The sequence below is a fragment of the Aphelocoma coerulescens genome, chromosome 3 (assembly GCF_041296385.1).
Source record: "Aphelocoma coerulescens isolate FSJ_1873_10779 chromosome 3, UR_Acoe_1.0, whole genome shotgun sequence".
In the NCBI taxonomy this organism is placed as follows: Eukaryota; Metazoa; Chordata; class Aves; order Passeriformes; family Corvidae; genus Aphelocoma; species Aphelocoma coerulescens.
Window position 1 is genome coordinate 48,083,636 of NC_091016.1, and position 19,543 is coordinate 48,103,178.

Consider the following 19,543-nt stretch of genomic DNA (forward strand, 5'->3'; position numbering starts at 1 on the left):
AATGAAACTTGATAAAAGCCAGGGCAGCAGAGCACCCCGTGCGGCTCTTAGGACAGAAACCTTCCCTTCCCGCCCTCCTCCCCTCCCCACACACACTTAGGAAGTTTCCTATGTGCCTTCTACCTTGGCTTTTAGGTGTAACATTTGGACACAAACTATACCTTTCCAACCTGATGACAGGCCATTGGCATCTCAGGAAACTTTAGGTCAAGGCTAAAATTAATAATGGGAGAAACACTTGCAGACATGGCAAAATGTCACCTGAAGCAGGCAGCATTGCCCGTACTTTGTGAGGACCTGAGCAGGGAGGACAGTGTATAAGGGAACAACATAACCATGACCCTGCAAGCAGGGGAGGAGAAATGGGAGAAAGCACAGACAGGGTATATGAGGGTGTATCTGAGTGTGCACAAATCATCTTTCTTAGTAGCCCCCAGAATTGTAACAAAATTATTTGTTACAGAAGTGTTTTAATTCCAAAGCATATATGAGAGCAAAATATAAAACCAAGAAAGTACTCTTTGGGCGTTTTTTCCCCTCCCAATTTATAGATAGATATGGATAGATGCAGACAATTTAAATCTGAGTCTAGCCTTCTGGTCTGTGTGACTTTAAGCAGGAGTTGTTGGCTGTGCCTTGGATTACTGGTGGCTTTCTGGTTGTACAAGGAGTACAGGCAGGAAAGCACCTGGCAGAGAGCAAGCTGAAGCTGTTTTTTTGTTTCTGCGTGAACAAGTGCACAGAGAAAGCAGAGAAGAGCAGTGCACACTCGGGCAGTGTGGGGTGTCCAGCTTGCATCCTACTGCTGTCCCCTCTTCCTGCCTGCAGCTGCCTGGGCTGTGCAGCCAGCCTGGAACCCACAGCTGTTTCACTCCTGAGCGAGGCAAGGGGTGGTTTTTGTTTCCCTGCTATTTTCTTGAGCAGCAGGTTGTCATAGTCACACCAAATGTATTTTTCCTAGTTTCCCTGCTCAACAGAAATTCTTAATTCTCTGTACTATCATGGAATACCATGAGACAGTCATTACCTTGCCAGGAAAAAGAGGCAGTTTGGAAGGCCTATGATATTCAGTGTTTCTGTGCTGATGAACTTCAGCTGATAAGGCAGCAGGATCAAAAAATTACTCTTATTTTCTAAAAAGCTCAAATTCTTTTCCTAACACAAGTCAAAATAGCTGGTACAAAGTATCATTATGCCTTTAGATCACAAACCTACCACATCTGGAGCTAATTTCTGGTTTTATGATGACAGTGTTATGGATTTGCAAGCCTCAGTTTCTCTATTCATAAGGAATGGTGCAGTTTGCTTACAAGTTTCATTGATTCTTGACCTTACTGGTTTGCGTGTATCTGCATCTAAATTCAAACCTACCTAGAAAATCTGCTAAGTAATGCTGTCTTCCTGAAAAATATGTGAATTCAGCCAACTTACTGAATTGATGCAGTTGGTGGCATACTTTTAATGTACATAGAGCAGTGTCTGTACCCTTCAGTCTTGTAGCTCTAACAGCTGTAAACCTGTAAACACTTATTCCACAGAAGTAACAATCCTATGATTGCTCTGGTCACATGTAGGGCTCTAATGACCTGTCCCTTCCCACCTTTGCACTTTTTACCTTTGGAAACGGGATATTTGAATGAATACTGCTGAAAGGTTAGTCAGGGGTTATAAGGAATGTTAAACAAATGATCTTACAGAGACCTACTGGAAGCAGAGAGGAAAACAGAAAACGTAGACCTGCTTTGGGGACTTGCCTATTCCACTTGATAAGACCCCACCTCAGTCCTGCTGTATGGAGCAAATACATCACACAAAGCAGCAGCTTCTGAAGCCATCTGAAGGGAAGGGATCTTAACAGTGGGGAATGAATGCATTTCATAGCTTTTGAAAAGATCCTCTGCTCCTGAAAATGCAGCTATAAACATCTTGCAACAAGCCTGCATTGCTGACAGTAACAGGTAGAGGTGATCCAAAAGCAGGGAACAAGGAAGCAAAAGCTGAAAAATGTATTCCCTTTCTTATGCCTCAGTTCAGCAAACCCATCTTTTCTGATTTGTCTGACCCCTCCTGCAGATCAGCCTAAGTCACAGGCCACGTGGTGGCTTCATCCAGCTTCATGGTAATTGTTTCTGCTGTGACTCAAACCTTTCCAGATCCAGTCATCACTTCTCTAGTAACACAAAGTAACCTCACTCACAGGTCTCTGGTGTAGAAAGCTGAGGCATACAAAAACCAGCTACAGATGAGCTATTTCCCTGCCTGCTTGGCAGGCACCTGGTAGTAGCCAGGTGTGTTTATGATTCACAGGAACACTGTGAGCTACTGCAAAGCTTTGGAGGGAAAGGGAATAGTCTTTATTGGCTCACTGTGGCCAAAAGAACACATGCAAGGAAGTACCAAACAACCTTGTGAGCTCAACTCTGTGTGGCATCATGCACTCAGATCAGGTAGTGCAGACGCTTGGTCAACTGATACACTACTGGATACCCTGCCAAATCTTTGAAGCCGTTCCTGTCACTAACAATAATCCAGCTGAGAGCTGATGCTGATGTTTATTGCGTTACAGTATAAGAAACACAAAGTAATAGAGGGGTTACTGATCACACTGCTGGCTTTGTGCTTTGCTTCCAGGTGACCCATAGCATCAAGCGTGTACAAAAATACCTTCTAGTTGTTGCTTTGCATGGCTTCCCCGTGAACAAATGCAGCAATTGTTTTAGGATTTTAAGTCATCCTAGGTGCAAGGAGACATGGTATATCCGAATCTGTAAGACAGGAACATTTGAGATAATCTTGCTACTCCCTTGGCACTGAAACAAGTTAAAATCTGGAGATCTTCCTGTCCTTAAACTGTGATCTCAGATCCAGTCAGACTGCAGTGACAGATTAGAGAGGATTAATATCTTGTCCTGTCAGGAGACACCTTTAAGATTTCACACTACCACATTTCCTCTTGAAAGATGCTATTGGTATCCTTTACATGACTCTGAGAAGGCATCCCTTTAGTTAATACAAACCTTAGGACAAGAAACACGGTATGAAATTATTCCCATCAGCCTATAAATCAATATTTCTTAGAGCAATTTACAGAAATGGTTCTCCCCTAAGTTGTGTACTAAATGCTTTCGAAATTATTAAATACTTTCAAAATTTTAAGTGGCTTACTTTGTACCTTTACATTTTTCTAACACAGTGGACCAAATACAGCCACCATGTAAGTGCTGCCGTAACTGATGTTGCCTTCTCTTGCACCAAAGGCTGAGTTTGGACCAGTTGTCCCCATACAAGTTTCACTTAATGAGAAAGACATGACCCAGATTTCAGACAAAACGAGTAAGCGGAAAATTCCTAGCCTTGTTGCCATAGTTACTTGAAACCTGCTGTTAAAGAAGGTGGGAAGAAAGGGAAAAGGATGAAAAGCAGGAAAAAAAAGAGAGCAGTATCATGGTCAGGCTTAGGCAATATGATAAACAGAGGTGATGATCTTGAAGGAGCAGGACCTCAGTGATGACACTCAGAGCAGGTTATCCAAAAACCTGGTATTTCTGCTTCCTGACTGCTATCGAATTGATTCCATGCACATTGGTTATTTTTAAGTGGTTACCACAGTGACTAAATGCAATGCACTGGTATTAGATCTGCAAAGGCAGAAAAGGATTGGGTGGGGAAAAACAGACTTCTCCACAATTAATTTAATAAAGAAATTGCCTAATTTTAAATACCAGACTGATTGCTTTTCCACTTTATAGAGATAGTAAAACTTGCAGCAATGTCTTGCTCAATCAGAATAAACTTTTTAGCCTTTGTGTAAGTTGGCAGCAGAAATACTCCAGCTCTGTAGAAGCAGAACTGCAGGCATATTGCACCAGGCAGTGAGCACTGTTCTTCCCCAAATGCAGACAGGATCAATGTACCCTGTGAGACACAGGCTGAAAACCTAAGAGAGCTGGTAACTGTGCTTGTGAATATTTCCTGTATTACTGCTTTATATTCTACTGCTAATTTTCATGTCTGTCACATGAGCATGAAGAAACACACTGTATTCATTAAGGGCTTTGGACTAAGTGATACGAACATATCACTCTAATAGACAAGTAATAAAAAAACCTATCTCATCTTTTTATTCCTGCTCTTTTTGACTGCCTTCACATTCTTATCACTGGCATGTAAAGATATAACCTCTGTCTGCACCTGTACCAGTGTAATACAGATTCACATACATTGGAAACACAGTTGAAATAAATTCATTTGATAATTTGATGCTCTACATATTAGTTGGACCATAATACAGTTTGTATCAGCATTCATGCAAGAACCCAGGGAAAACACTGGAGTAGTTATAAGATTCGTTAGTCCTAATCTAGGACTGTATTTTCTAAGCACTTTATTTCCATGTCAAAACCTGTCTTGGACTCAAGGAGAAAACTCATTTTTTTTACTGCCTTTTCTGTCTTTAAACTTACTGAGACTTCCTACCCCCCCTCCCCCAGTTCTCTGCTGTGCTGTCCTTGCTCAGATGACACCATTGTGCTTTGCATGGAGAACAAAAGGTAACCCTCAGTCCTGTGAAGAACTACATTTTACTAGGAGTGTGTTTTCTCTGAGAGCTGGCAGGCTGTATTGGTAGCACTGTGGCCAAGAGACTTTTCTGCTGGTTTAGAGTAGGGAACATTCATTTTATATAGAAGTCTTAGAAGAAAAAAAAAACAAACCAAACCCAAACAAAGCAAAACCAAAAGAAGAACCAAAAAAACCAAACAAAAAACCCCCAAAACCCAAAAACCAGCACCCATACATAGCAGCATTGGCTGAAATGATTATAAACCATGAGACAGTTGTATGAAATTAAACAAAATTCACTATCAGTAGGTGTTACTACACTCATTAAAGAATCCTTGCAATTCCTTCTCTTCTGACCACACAATTATGATTTCTGTCCGTTAATTACTCTGCTACTAAATGATTTCCACGTTTGAATCATAAGTCATCAAGCTTCCAGATCAAGGACACTCAGTCTTGCAGTAACAGAAGAGATTGTGAGCTACTTTGATGCCATAGTTACAGTCTTAAGTCATCCCTTAAAAAAGTCAGTCAAGACATCTCCAGCTCAGACTGGGGAGAAAAGGGGACAGACAGACCGAGACCTTAGGTGGTACTGTCTTCCCCCTTCAATTCCTAAGGGTGTTGCATTCCTTACCAGCAGCGTAGCAGGACTTGCTCAGAAAGGTGAGAAATTCTTTTCTGTCTGAAGACATTGAAAGCAGACAGCAGCTGTTGCTACAGCAGTAACCACTGCAGCAAGAGAGGAAAGGCCATGTGGTTCCCATTCAACTGTGGTGGAACAGACGCAGTACACACAGAACAGTGGCTGGGAACAGAGCAGCACACGCTTCTAGTGACAGGACATATCCTACAGATGAAAGGTGTTATTAAACCAAGCTGTGAAATTAAAACCAAGTAGGTATTTCAGAATAATGGCAAGTACAGACAAGCCCTATAATCTTATAAATCAAATGCAAATACTGAGCTCTAACTTATAATTAACCAGTGAAACTCACACAGCCCCATTCTTTCATCCAGTGCTACCTGAGGGGAATAAGAAAAGAAAAAAAAGGAAGCCATTAGTGCCAATAAGGTATTCAAACTCAAAAATACAAAAATTGCCATTCTTCTTTAAGCTACTGTTCCCCTTTTTGGATTATCCCAAGCAGCCCCATCCCAAAATAGCCATATGCCAGTGTATTTCAGTGTTTTGTGCCAGAGGTAGAGGGTGCAGACTAATCATACAATTATTTATTGCAAGAACTCCTTATAATATTCCAATAACCCCCTTGCTCCTAGCAACTTTAAACAAAGAAATGGTATGTAAATGGCTTGATAAATAAAGCTTTGACTCACACAGGCCACAAGCCACTTGGTGGCATGCTGCCCATATAAACTATTTTTGTCACTAGGCAGACTGACAGGCTGTGGCAATCCAGCCCAGGCTGGACTTCCCACCCCAAACAGGGCCCTGTCCCTTAAAGTCCCATGAAAAATGCTTTGCTGCCACCCCTTCCCCTTTTTAAAGTCTGTATGGGCTGCAGGAAGCATCACTGGTTTAAAATCTAATCAAAGCAAGTTAGAGCCCACTTTCCAGCTGCAATTCACTCTTGCTCCAGTCCAGTATTAAAGAATTTGAGCCTTGTCACAGTAAATGGATAAGGGGAAGAAAGGAGGAGAAAGGGAGAAAGAAATACATAAGAAAGTATGTTGCAGCTACCAGGAAAATGAGAGAAGAAACTTGCAAATTGTATTCTCTGGGTAGGGAAGCAAAGACAATCAGGAGCTAATGAACAGTGATCAAAACAGGTGAGAGTAGAGTACAGCCTGTAATGCAAGCTTCACCCAAAAGCAGTGTAACACATTTCACACCTATGAAGCTCAAACTCAGTTGTAGTTTTTTTTCTCTCCAGAAGTAATATTACAAACTCTAAGGTGCTGAGATAATCAGCTGCCCTTATCTGCTTGTGCCTCACTACTCATTTGTATAGAAGTCTAACAGTGCTTCTATTCCAGGAGAGAGGGAGAGAGGGGGAGTGACTACTTTTGTGGCAAGAGAGCAGTATTGAAGGGGCAGCTTTATACAGTAACTTTTCTAAAGCAAGAAGCAGCAGTCAGTACCAGCTTTACCCATCCAGCAGACGTGCCCTATTAGCGTCTTTCTTGTATGCCCATCAAAAAATGTTGCCATCACAGTAGAATTAGAAGATGGTCAATTAAGACTTGCTCTAATTGCTAGAAGACAATATGTAATATTGACTGAGTTGCATAATGAGAGCTCTGAATTGAACCCTGCCTATTACAGCAGGACTACTCAGTCTAAGTACCCCCACACTCTCTTTCTTGCTAGGGGGAAGAAGTTTTAGGTATTACAATCCAGAGGACACTTACCTAAATTCAGTACATACCATTTATTTTTTCAGCCTGTTTTTGCTTCATGCTGTTACAGTAATAAAGTGACACTCCATAATAAAATTTCACTTTTGGGTCTGTTATCACAGTATGAAAAACAAAACTTTTCCAAGTGTTCAGGAGTTTTATTGCCATGTGGAACATGTTTATTGTTCAAAAATGCTGCACTGAAAAAAAAAATCTGTAACATACATTCTCACATTCTTTGCCAATTTTATCTTTACAGCAATGTAACTTTCAGGCAGATCATGCAGGAAAACCAGTCTCACAATGAAGTCAAAAACTACTGAAAGGCACTTTATGTCTTTCAGATCTTAGACTCCAAACAAGTTTAGTTTTTGCCTGTGTAAGAATTACATACATCTAGAATAACTCAAACAGTATGAAAAAAATAAAATCCACTTAGAACTTCTTAAAGAAGAGTATTGAACTTTGTTGCCTTCCTTCATTCAGTGCTATGCTTTTGTTTTTCCAAGCCTTCTTTAAATAGTGTGCAACATAAAAATGGATGTTAATGAAGTCTCTCTACTGAGACAAGACATGCAGTGAGGGAAGAGGGATGGCTGCTCACTTCCAGGCTGCCTATCTACACATTTGTTCTTGTAAATTACAAGCCACTGCTTAAGTTAGAAAAAAAGCGATAGAACAGGAATGAATGCACTCAAGTTAAATGGCTTTTAAGAACATGTTAATACATAAACAATGATAACGCCTACAGTTCTGTTTACTGACCTCTGTTCGTGTTGATTTTAAAATTAGTTTTGTCAAACCATCATGGGCCCCTTTTGTAGACTGTTAGATAAAAAAGTTGGTTTTCAAATATTGCTTGTTATTTGGGTGGCTGACTTTTTATTAAAGGGGTGGTTATTAAACATCAGTAAGGCAGCAAGACTTCAAATGTAATGGTTTACATTGCTGAATAGTACTTTTTAAAAGGCAAGATAGAAAAATTATTAGAAGAATTCTTGGTATGGTCATATTCCTAATAGGTGTTTCTGTTTCATCCCCAGTGTAATTGTCACAGCAACTGTAGATGGCATGTCTTCTTGGTTGTAATTCAGGATGAATACATTCCCTGGCTTATTTCAAGTTATATATTTAGTTGTGCTTCTCCAGCCTGCCAAGAGAAAAACAGCTTTTGTAAGAGTGAATACTGAACTACAATTGCTATTAAAAAACTCTGAACTTACATTAGAACTTTATGAATGAAGGACATTGGTCAGTGATTTATGCAGTGACAAGTCCAGTTGCAGTTTTGTAGAGTCTCATTTTTTAATTTATAGTTCAGTAGGTTTAATCCTCCTATTGCTCCACACAAATTTCTTGGAGCAGAAAAGAGAAAAGCCATAATCCTGATTCATCAGGATTGCTTGGGGCAGCGTCTGCACTACTTGCTACACAATGAAGGTGTGAGACTGATTGCAGTCTGTTCCCCAGGCACACTCACTTGGCCCTACCTCATGTATAGAACAGTCAGCTCTGATAGGTTTTGTGTGACTTCTCTTTCCCACATACAACTCCTTCACAGTTTTATGGATGTTTCCATCTCAGCAATTAGTTGCCAGGATAGACACATGCAGACTAGCCAACAGAACACACAAAACCACCCCAGAAATAGCCAGCAGCTGCTGAAGGCCCTGTCTACATTCACTGCTGACCATAAGGACTTCCTGCCTTTTCTGTGTGCAGACCTCAGAAGGTTCAAAGGAAGTGCAAGGTAAAAAGTTCTGCTACTGAAAACAAGCTTGTTAACAGGTTTGCAAATGGTAATGAAGTTAAAACAAGTTCAGAAACCATGCAGAGCTTTGCACCACAGTTAAAAATCACTAGCAGAGTATTCCAAGAGCCATCAGTTTATGACTTCCCCATTTTAAAATGTAACTTGCCTGTATTTGATCAGTCGTCCTCCTTGAATAAGTTGTGCAACTTCATTAGTGAAGTGGCATGCAAAAAGAAGCCAGTTCCTTGGCTGCACTTTGTAGGCAAATCTCATGAAAGTCAAGGAGTAACAACATAGTGCTGCAAAAGATGATAGCTCTTGTTAAGAGATTGTAAATATCTGCATTTTGTTGAATCATAATTTTCCTACTAGTACAATGTAATGACAGGTAGAGCATTTGTTGCTGCTTATGAGTTTTCCAACAGCCCTACAAACATGTCAGTGTGAGGATCTAATGCAAGGAAACACAAAACAGTGCTCATTTCTGCTACACAAGAAAATCTACATGGCTGCAGCCTTTCATAAGAATTCATTTTGCTCATACTTTAGATAATAAACTAAAAAGACTTCTGTTGCATCACAGGATAGTGTATGTCAGCCAGGAAATAAAGAGTTTATCCCAAGGATAAATGGTCTGTCCTATACAATTATTCTGACAATTTCCAAGATGAAGTATTTTTAAAGACACTAACTACTTAATACAGTTCTTTCTGGGAACATTTTAAAATGGACTTAAAGATCAGGAGTTTTCGATGCCCAGGAAACCATGAACATTCAGAAACATGAACCTTTGTTACCTGCTTTCCAGAAAGATGAGAAACTATTTTGATCTACTCTCCTACCATAATTAAATTTAAATACAGGAAACTACAACCCAAGAATTCACTAGTTTTGTAAACTTCTGACAGGCTTAAAGAAAAAAAATTGGTAAATTAATTGTTCAAGGAAAACAGCATTTTTTAAACTACAAATATTCTTTTTTCATCTCCTGGGTTCTGTACACACACCAAACTATATATACCTGCAAAAATTTTAAAAAGCATCTCAACACTGCTGAGCTGGATAGCTGCCACCAAAACACTATTTGCCAAACAGCTTTGCTGTACTGGAGACTATCTAAACTAGTCTTCTGTCTCAAGGAAGCTGATTCAGGGACTGAATTACTCTAAGCAGAGCCTAGTGATGATGAGGCTATAAAATTCCTTAAGCCAAAGGTATTGTGCTTGTAGGAAGAAGAATTACTCAGAATTAAGTTATTAAGTGAATTAAGGAAGAGAATAATGCCAAAGTTCAGCTAATAAATTAAAGCTACTAGATTTCTAATCCTAGAAAAGAATTTGAATATAGAGGCAGACATCTAGGCAAAAACTACACATGTTCCAAAGAAAGGTGGAAAAATATTGCTTATGCATTTAAAAATAATTTCTCATTAAGAGTCACAATAGTCTCTCATAGACAACTACTTTGCAAGGAGTTAAGTCTTTGCTGCTTCTTGCATCCTGCTGACCAAGCATTACCATTTCTTCAAGTAGTCAGTGTTGATAAATATTTACATCTCACACTAACCACAAAGTATCATTGTTCTTTACAGAAAGAATAAAACTGGGTAAAGAGATACATTTTGAACAAGTGTCTGCAATAGTGTAAGATAACAAGAGTTATACTTCAGGAGACAGTCTGGTCTCGAAAACTGCTAAGGTTCAAGAACTGCCTCACTCTCCCCTCCCAAATTAGTGGAAAGCTTTCCAAATAAAGAGCCCTGCAGTTTTTCAGTACCTCGAGCCTCTGAAGTTATGTAACAAGATATTTGATATCTACATCTGCTTTGATCACAGGTTTGCAGACAACTAATAACATATCACTGCTTAAAAGACAAAAACTGTGTTCTGGAGTCAGTTTACTAACAAGAAGTGTGTCTCAGGTCTTACCAAATGTCATTCGGCCACTAATAATTTCTGGTGATTTCTTCATGTCATTAAAAGCAGCAACAGGAAGACCCCAGTTGGCAACTGGTCCCCAAAAGTGCTGTGAAGAGGGAAAACAAAAATGAAGTTAAACAGAAACAAAGATCTCCTGCAGTATTCTTACAGTTTTTTCTTAGCCACACAAAACTAGAGGACAGGGTTAGGGTGAAATTCCAAGAAAAGACAGAGACTATTTTTAATGTAAGAGAGAAAAACTAAACCTTTCTTTTAGTGGGATCTACTCTTCAGAAGGAAAGGTACAGGAACCTACTCTGGATCTTCTTTCAGACTGGAGAGGAACTACTGCAAAGCCATTGAAATAGAATTTTGTGTAATTACAGCTCAGCAGTCATTAAGCATCTGATTTGCATTGTCATATAATAACTTCATATTTACAGTTCACTTCTGTGCATAGAATTAGCATTTCTCTCTTTCAAATAAGACTCCTCAAAAATATAATGAAAACGTAAGGACTTGATGAAGTGAAGAATTGAAATTGTTTTTGTGTTATGTGGAGGATGAAGGAATGCTCAGCAAGCATCTTCTTGTGAGTCCTTACACCCTCTCTTTGAAAGAGCAGGGCCAGCAAGCAAAGCAAACTGTTACCCTGAGCTTCATCTGCAATTGCTGCAACAACTTAGTGATTACTTAAAACTCAGTGATTCAATGAAGGTCAGAGGAGAGCAGTTAGCAACAGGTGTGTACACAAACAGAAAAAACAGAGACAAGAAATGGAAAGAATCAAGTCAGAAAAACTGACAAGAGTTTATTTTGATGGGTATTATATAAAAGACTCTGAACTGAGAAAAACTGTATCACAAGTTCAATTTTCATTACTATTGTGAGCAACAAGGCTTCACCAGAATCCTTTGCACAGAACATGCACACAGTATCTGCATCAGCTTCTTCTAAATAGAAACTCATTCTCAAAAGTAACTTGGCCAGGTATGACAAAAGAGATGCACCTTGCAAGAAAAAGCTTTGCAGATACCAACTATATCCATTCTCCTGACACTTTCTGTAACTGTAATGTGTTTAACGATTTGGAATTCTCAGGGGGTATTTAAATTTCTTGCAATTTTAATTCTAAGATACTCTTGCCAGTCTTGCTTGTAACACTACAGACAGACTAAAAGCCACACTTCATTCCTGTGGTTGCAATACACGAAACTTAACTAAAAAAAAATAGAAAGAAGTGAGTTTTAGTTACACACACTGTTTTGATAGTTCAGCTTTAGTACAATATGCAAAATGCAGTATTTCTCCAAATTCAGATTTACAACAACAGTATTCTGAAGAACAGAATAAAAGCATTTCTTTGCTGTATTCCTACTGGTAGGAAAATTGACATCTTTAATGATTAAAGCCTCTCAAGCACATCAGAGGTAACATGGCATAACAGGGAAGAGTTGCACGACTACATGGTATTCATACTGTACCTCTGTGTATCTACAATACCACTTAAACACAAGATATGTAGCAACAGAACAAGAACATTCACAGAATTGAATTCAGCAGGACACAAGATGTTGATTTAGAGGTTTTAATGGAGCCATTTAAATAGTTTTAAAGGACAATAAGAGACCAGAAACAACTAGTCACAACCATGACTATTTGCACAATGAGAATGCAAGACACCTTGTGTAAGCATCACCACACCAAGCAAACTTTAAGTGGAGAGACACTACCTGTATTTGGGGATGGTTTGAGTAATTTCAGGGGTCTCATTTGAACAACTGTAGTTTATGAAAAATAAGCTTGTTTTTTTTGAATCTCTGAAATATTTACAGCTTTTAAGAATCTGAGTGACAACTTCTGTTTTGAAAGGTAAATTAAATCAACTTGACATTTTTACTTAATCAACTGCCATTAGAACATAAGGAAATAATACACTACAGATTATGGATCACTCAAATTCAGGCTGTGTAAGCTGAAGAATCCTCAGTTCACAAAAGTACTGCAGCAGTAACTTTTCTTTGCTGCCAAGGAGTTTTAAATAAAACCTTCTCACTTGAGATGGCTATCAGACTGTAAGTGCCACCAGGCAGGTAGCCCTTTGAAGTCTCCACACACAAGAATTTAACTACACCTATACAGTTTGGCTTTTGTCTTGGGAAAAGAACAAATCTTTCATAACATCATGATTCACAGTACAACAGGCATAAAACACCCACTTCCAGTTTCAGAGGCAAACTGAAAGGCTCCAGGACAGAAGAGTGTAGTGTGAATTATTTTGTACATTTATTGTCTGGCTTAAAGGCCATTAAAAATAAGCCAGGTAGTTTGGTTATGTACCAGTATTGCTGTTATGTAGAAGAATGGTTTCAAACTGCTCTGATCTCCTTAGCAAAAAGTATGGAAAAAATGAAGCCCCTTTAATTTAAGATATTCTGAAGGAGCTAACATTTGGTCACCTTAACCTCAGACTTGCAATTAAATATTCCTCGTGTATCACTCCGGGAGGTTTGCAGTATGCTTTTCAGGTGCAAACAAAGTCATAACAGTACTAAGGGAAAAAGACAGCAAGTTACTGAAGCCAGGAAGAACGTGAAATCAGAAATCCCCTCCCTTTTCTTACCGTACTGTTCAAGTGCACCATCATTGTTTTCCATTCAAAAAGCACATGAAAGAAAGAAGACAAAAACCCACGTTAGCTTCTTTCATAATTACACAGACAGAAGTGTACCATAAATAGAAGATAGGCAGAAGTCAGGAAGCTGTCACGACATCAACTTTGATCAGTGTATTAGTGTTAAAAAAAAAATCCCATTTCCCACAAGAGCTGTCACTGTAAAAAGTGTTTGCTGCTCTCCTTTTCCCAGCTACAGAAAACCCCATTAGGGTCAGTGGAAGACATTCAACCCTTCACAGCACCCAAGAACCCACCTCAACTAGTTTAAAAGATGCCAAAAGACATCTAGCTTTGTCATGACAAAGCTAAACAGCTAAAATTCTTCAGTGAAAGCTTTGAAGTCACTTGGAATTCTCTGTGTACCTCTGTAAGTAGGTCAAACCAAAGACTACCAGATATCTTCCTGTCACTAAGTTTGGGCCAACTGTGGCTGTACCAAACACGAGCTGTAACACATTCTCAGTGATATATGCAATTACACTTCAGTCAAGTATGGGGTTCATTTAAGTGATCATCTAGGTACCAGTTTATGTAATAATAATCTATGCATAAAAGCTGGACTACAGCATACATGTGATGTTGTTACTAAGCTTTTGTTTCAGAACTTTTAAACACCCTCTTTCTAACAAAGATACTGATAAGACTTACTTCTGAATTATGACTTAAAAGAAGGCATTTCTTATGAGAAATAGGTAGGCTAATAGAAAGCCTAGCAGTGCTCCGAGCTGCAGAACACTTTATAACTATCACGTCCCTCACACTGATTGCCATGTTCTTAGATCACCATTTTATAAATAGCTATGGTAAGGAAACAGTCAGGTCTACCCTAGGAAATCACACAGGATCTGCATTTCAGTGAGTCTTTGCTAAAAGTCACAGTTGGTTGAAGGTGCTTTGTTAGCATGCCCTTGACTAGTCTAACCACTTGGTTTTTGTTTTCTTTTTAACTGATCGGCAGCAATAGTCAACTGAAGTTCACAAGACAAGTGTACACTTAAACTTTTTCATAAAGCCCTAACTAAACAAGTTCAGATGTGTCTCCTGGCACCACATTTTCGCACCAATAGAAGTCAGCCTTAATTTTTGAAGTGCAAGTTGTTTCCAGGGGAGAAAGCCTAAAATAGAATCAAACTGATACTACTATAACAGAGTAGGCAGTTCTGGCTAAAGTCTTGTAAGGTTGTCCTTACAATCACATGGGAGTGGAATAGTTATTATACTTCTAGAAAAGGGTAAATCAAGGGCATATAGACTCTTCCAGGAAACAGGCATCCAGCACTCAAGCGCTGCAGCCAAGAGAGTTGCAACAAATGCACCATATCCAGTAGTGAGGATACTTCACCATGCACATGCATCTATTTCTGAAATGACTCCTTTCCAAATTAGTAGTTTCCAAGGACTTCAAGAACTACATTCAGTCCCTTGACAAAGGAAACATTGTACTAGTGTTCTCAGAACTGTGGACAACAACTGTTGGATTTACTCACTCAGTCTTCAAGTGTTAGCTTTCTGTTTAAATGTCTAGATGTCACAAGAGGAACCCAGGGCTGTTCAATACCTTCTATTAGTACTAAGTTCATTCCAAAAAGGCTATAGTGGGAAAGATTTCATTTTCTAAAATTTCTGCACGTATTTTCCTCATTCTGGCAATAAGAATATTAATAGGCTAGAGACCATTCTGCAAATATAGGTGAACTGTCACTATTTGTTTTCCCCATACTGCCACCCCTTAAGTGGAAAGGGCACTACCCTTCTGCAAAAGGGCAGATTGTTCAGTTCTCAGGGCACACAAGACAAGCAGGCACTGTGTCCTTCAGTTTCTAGCACAGATCACAGAGGACTTTTTACTTTAAAGTTATGTCTTCACGTTTAAAGATTTACTAAAGAGAACTGAAGATCACCTAATTCTAGTTCTATTACTGAAGAGAACTCCTCTTAAGTTTGTTTGAATTAAAGAAAGTTCCTAGGCAGCTCATATCAATTTAAGTGCTCAGGCTTTCCAGGGAATGAACTATGACTATTTTAAAGCCCTCTATATTAACAGAGTCACTACATTTGCATTACCAATCAGGAAGAGACATTTCAGAAAGTGCCCCAACAGACTGCAATCTCCAAGCTTATTTTTCTATTGCCAGGAGATTTTTGGAGTCCTTGGAATTCATTATATGACAAAAGCAATTTAGGCTTCTACCACAAGAAAATGACAGCTTGTCTAGAATGATGTCTTCTCTCTTAAAAGAGGAAGAAAGTTGATTTACTGGATGTTTTTCAGAAGATGTTTTAAATCAATACAATAGGAAGTAAGAGGATGCAGCTGCCTATTAGTGGCTTAGATAATATGACTTCAGTGACAGCTGCCATTTTTAGAATCTTGAGAAAAAATGCAGCTTCAGGTTCACAATACATAGAGCTACCAGGCTTTAATATGCTAATCAGCTAGTTTTGAATTAACATGACTGCTGCATTTTACAAGAAGCAAGAAAAGTAAACCTACAGCTCATTTTGAAGCATTAAGACATAGTTAGGGTAAATTTTTGTATGATTTACAGTCATTCAGATCCCTATTAATCACCACTAGAGAAAAGCCAATACGAAACTAGCAGAAAAAATAATTTTTAATGATAGTTTTAAAAGCAGTTTCTCCTGTTTGTTTGTGCAAGATCCAAAAGCTAACCTATGACACCATAAAGCAATTCTAAAGCCAGATATGTCCACCTGAGCAAAGCAACGTGGGTTCATTAGGCTTGCTTTCATGTTTGCAGGTTATGAAGCTGAAATTGAAGCTACTTATTCCAACAGATGTCTGCAAGTTTTGATTGCCCCAAGCCATAATAATACAGCACTTAATCCACCACTTTGGGCAACTTCATTTATTCTATTGAGGGTCAAGTAATCTAAAGCCTAACACTGGTATCCCTAACAGTATCTTAATTCATTAATTCTGACAAACAAGTTTCACGTTTGTAAAGCCTTGATTCCCTGCAGTGATTAGATGCTGGTTTTTAGAACAGACACCATAGTCTCAGAGCCTTAAGGACACTTTTGCTCTATGAGCAAAGAGAGAAAGAATGGACTTTTTTTCAGGATAGAGTCCTATAGTCTGGGAAAGAAATCACCTTCAGGAAGAAATGCAAAGAGATAACTCTCCATTTCTTCTACGGAGAAGACAGACAAGCCTTTTATTGACAGCTATTTAAATTTTAAATGCAACATAAAGCCAACAACTTAGACACTTACCTCCTAGTAAGCAAGAAACAATGCTGAAAGGCCAGAGCAGATAGAGCAATTGACTTTAGCCCTTCATGACACACCCAGTAACAGAAGTACAAATGAAGCAGGTACGTTTGTATATAGCAAGGCAAAACACATTCCATCCACAATGGTAGAAACCTGTGGAATGCTCTTTTTATTGCAATACAGTCATATATACAGCTTGTTTGAAGACTGAATGAAATACATCTGAAAGTTTCTTTTAAAAAACCTCCTCAGTCTTGGGTGAGGAAAGATACTTCCAGTAACCATGGCAGCATTAGGAAGCAGCTGTTATTTCACCTGGATGTTTGTTTTTCTAATTATGAAGCAGATTACTGTTTTAATGGCCATTTACATGCTTGACATGAATCCTGTTACAATTAACTAAATGTTAACACTAATATGCATCTATCGAGCTTACATGACATCCTCAAGACTTTCAAAAGGAATCACAGAAGCCTAATCTGGACTTTTTGTTTTGCTTCAAGGTTGTTCTCTTCCTTCTTGTATTTTTGTCCCACTGTTTCTGTGGATCTTGATTTTGTGAATGTCAAACGAACCCTCTGCTTAGAATCATAGAATGGTTTGAGTTGGAAAAAACCTTAAGGATCATCAAGTTCCAATCCTTCTGCTATGGGCAGGGACACCTTCCACTTAACCAGGTTGCTCAAAGCCTCATCCAGCCTGGATCTGAACACTTCCAGGGATGGGGATCCATAGCCTCATTGGGGGCAAACTTTCCAGTGCCTCACCATCCTCACAGTAAAGCATTTCTTCCTAGTATCTAATCTAAGTCTATCCTCCTGAAGTTTAAGGCTTTATTGAGCCTTTATTTTATAATCCCTCATCCACACAGGCTTGCACCATCTCCTGCTACTTTAACGAAGATTACGTTTCCCAGATAAACAGACGTCCTCCTACATACTTGCTCAACAGCAAACACCAGTTACAATGGATGTAGGTAGAACAGCAAGCAACAGCTATAGTGAAAGGTTGCTCAACCACCTTTATTAGAAGAGACCATTTTTATTTAGTTAGTTTTGTCAAACAGCCTACCAGCCAGAGAAGCTTCAGCCTGCCTACTTGACACTACTCCTGCACAGTGGTTCAACCAGATTTAAGTATGCCAAAACTGTTCTTTAATGCAATCTTATCGTTTCAGTCCAGAGTGCCATATCCCTTACCACAGCACGCAGGACAAAGCTTGATACAAGCACTGAGCTATCTAGAAGGTGACTTAAGCCACATTCCACGACAGCGGGACTCTAACAAGCCTCTGAAAAGAGGTACCTACTTACGCGTACTCAGAGATTCAAATAACCCATCTTCAGACTGCATCCGTGATCAAGCTCGCTTCTGCCCATAGCAGGGCAAAGCTCTTTCTGCCCCTGTGGCAGGCAGCAGTCAGACCGTCCTGGTCCCGGGCTCCTGTGGCCGCTGCCACCTCTGTGTCGCAGCGAGCCCTGTCGCGGCGGGGCGGCACTCGCGGCTGTCACAGCCGGGAGGGGAAGGTCACGGAGGGGCGCAGCTGCCGCGGCAGCTTCAAAGCGCGCCTCGTCACTTCAAGGTCAAAGCCGGCTTGCCCGGGCCGGAACAGTGACAGCCCCGACCGCTCCTCGGGCCGAGGTGACGACACGCGAGACAAGGGGAGCAACAAGACCACGACACCTCCGGGCCAGCTCCTCGTTTCCTTCTCCCCCCACCCAGCCGCCGGCGAGGGCGAGCTCGCCAGGGGTCAACCGGTGCCAGCCGCCCGACCCGTCCCGGGCGCCCCGGGGCTGCGGGATTCGGGGACGGGACACCGGTTCCTGCCGCCCGCCCGGGCAGGGCGGTGGGCGCGGCGACGACGCCCCCCGTGCCGCGCTCACCTCATCAGGTAGTCCCTGAACTCCTTGCTGCGCACATAATCCGCGGCCTTGCGGCCCAGCGCCGCCGCCATGGCGTCTCGGCGGCAGTGGGGAAGGGAGCGCCCGCCTGGCCCGGCCGCCTCACGCCGCGATGCTGCCGCTACCGCCGCCGGTGACAACTGCCCCGCGCGCCGCCCGCCGGCCGCTTTACGGCAGCGCGCCCCCGCCCCCGCCCCGTCACCGCGGCGCTCTCGCCGCCCATTGGCCGCGGCGGCCCCGCCCCCCGCGCGCGCCCGGCCCGGGAGACGGTCGCGGGCAGGGGGAAAAGCAGGGGGCCGTAAAGCAACGCGGCGGGGGGAGGGGGGGAAAGCGTCGCAAAGCGCGGCGGGGAGGGGTCGCCGTGGGCCGAGCCGCCGGCATTCCTCCGCAGCCCGCGGGGCAGCGTCGCGCGGCGGCTCCCCGAGCCGCGATTGGCTGCGGGCCGGCAGCAGGTGGCTTCCCATTGGGCGCGCCGCCCCTCGCGGGGTGCGGCCCCGCCCCCAGCGGCGCGAGGGGGGCGTGAGGAGGGACTGGGGGGCGTGAGGAGGGAATGGGGGGGCGTGAGGAGGGAATGGGGGGGCGTGAGGAGGGAATGGGGGGGCGTGAGGGGCTCGGTTAGAGCGTGGGGGTGGCAGAGCTCTGGGAGGGACTGAGCGGGGAGATCATGGAATCTCCCTGTCTGGAAACATTCCAAACCCATCTGGACGCGTCCCTGTGTCACCTGCTCTGGGTGACCCTGCCTTGGCAGGGGAGCTGGACTGGATGATTTCAAGAGGTCCCTTTCAAGCCCAGCTATCCTGTGATTCTGTGATAATTACTTCAGTAATTTTAATTGGAATCGTCTCAGATCCCATCTCTCACCAGCACTTTCTATTTCATACCTGAGCAGAGGTTACTTACGTAGAAGGGAAGATAAACTCTCACCTTGCTAATACTATCTCTAGAAAATATGGGCCATACAAACAAATTCTTTTATCTTTGCTCAGTGCACTAGAGATAGTGAAAATGGATGTTTATCTCCCCTGCTTTCCTAAGACTTGCAGCCTCAGTTTTTACAGTCCAGAGCGGGGCTGAAAGTGCAGCCTGGGGCACAGCTACACTCTGCAAGAAGCCCTGGACCCCATGGCTGCTTTGT

General features: G+C 41.5%; 1 protein-coding gene across 2 annotated transcripts; it reads right to left on the reverse strand.

Moving 5' to 3' along the window:
- Positions 1–7,058: 7,058 nt before the first annotated feature.
- On the reverse strand, positions 7,059–18,565 carry MPC1 (mitochondrial pyruvate carrier 1). 2 transcript variants are annotated; one of them, XM_069010149.1, is made up of 5 exons: positions 18,391–18,565; positions 13,217–13,220; positions 10,603–10,699; positions 8,841–8,973; positions 7,059–8,071 (listed from the first exon to the last, which is right to left on the reverse strand). In XM_069010149.1, exons 1-5 carry the CDS (start codon positions 18,459–18,461, stop codon positions 8,053–8,055), a joined length of 324 nt encoding a protein of 107 aa, XP_068866250.1. In that variant the 5' UTR covers positions 18,462–18,565; the 3' UTR covers positions 7,059–8,052. The 2 variants fall into 2 exon arrangements, with proteins under 2 accessions (XP_068866250.1, XP_068866249.1); XM_069010148.1 differs by lacking the exon at positions 13,217–13,220 and having other exon boundaries at positions 18,391–18,564.
- Between the last annotated feature and the right edge of the window lie 978 nt (positions 18,566–19,543).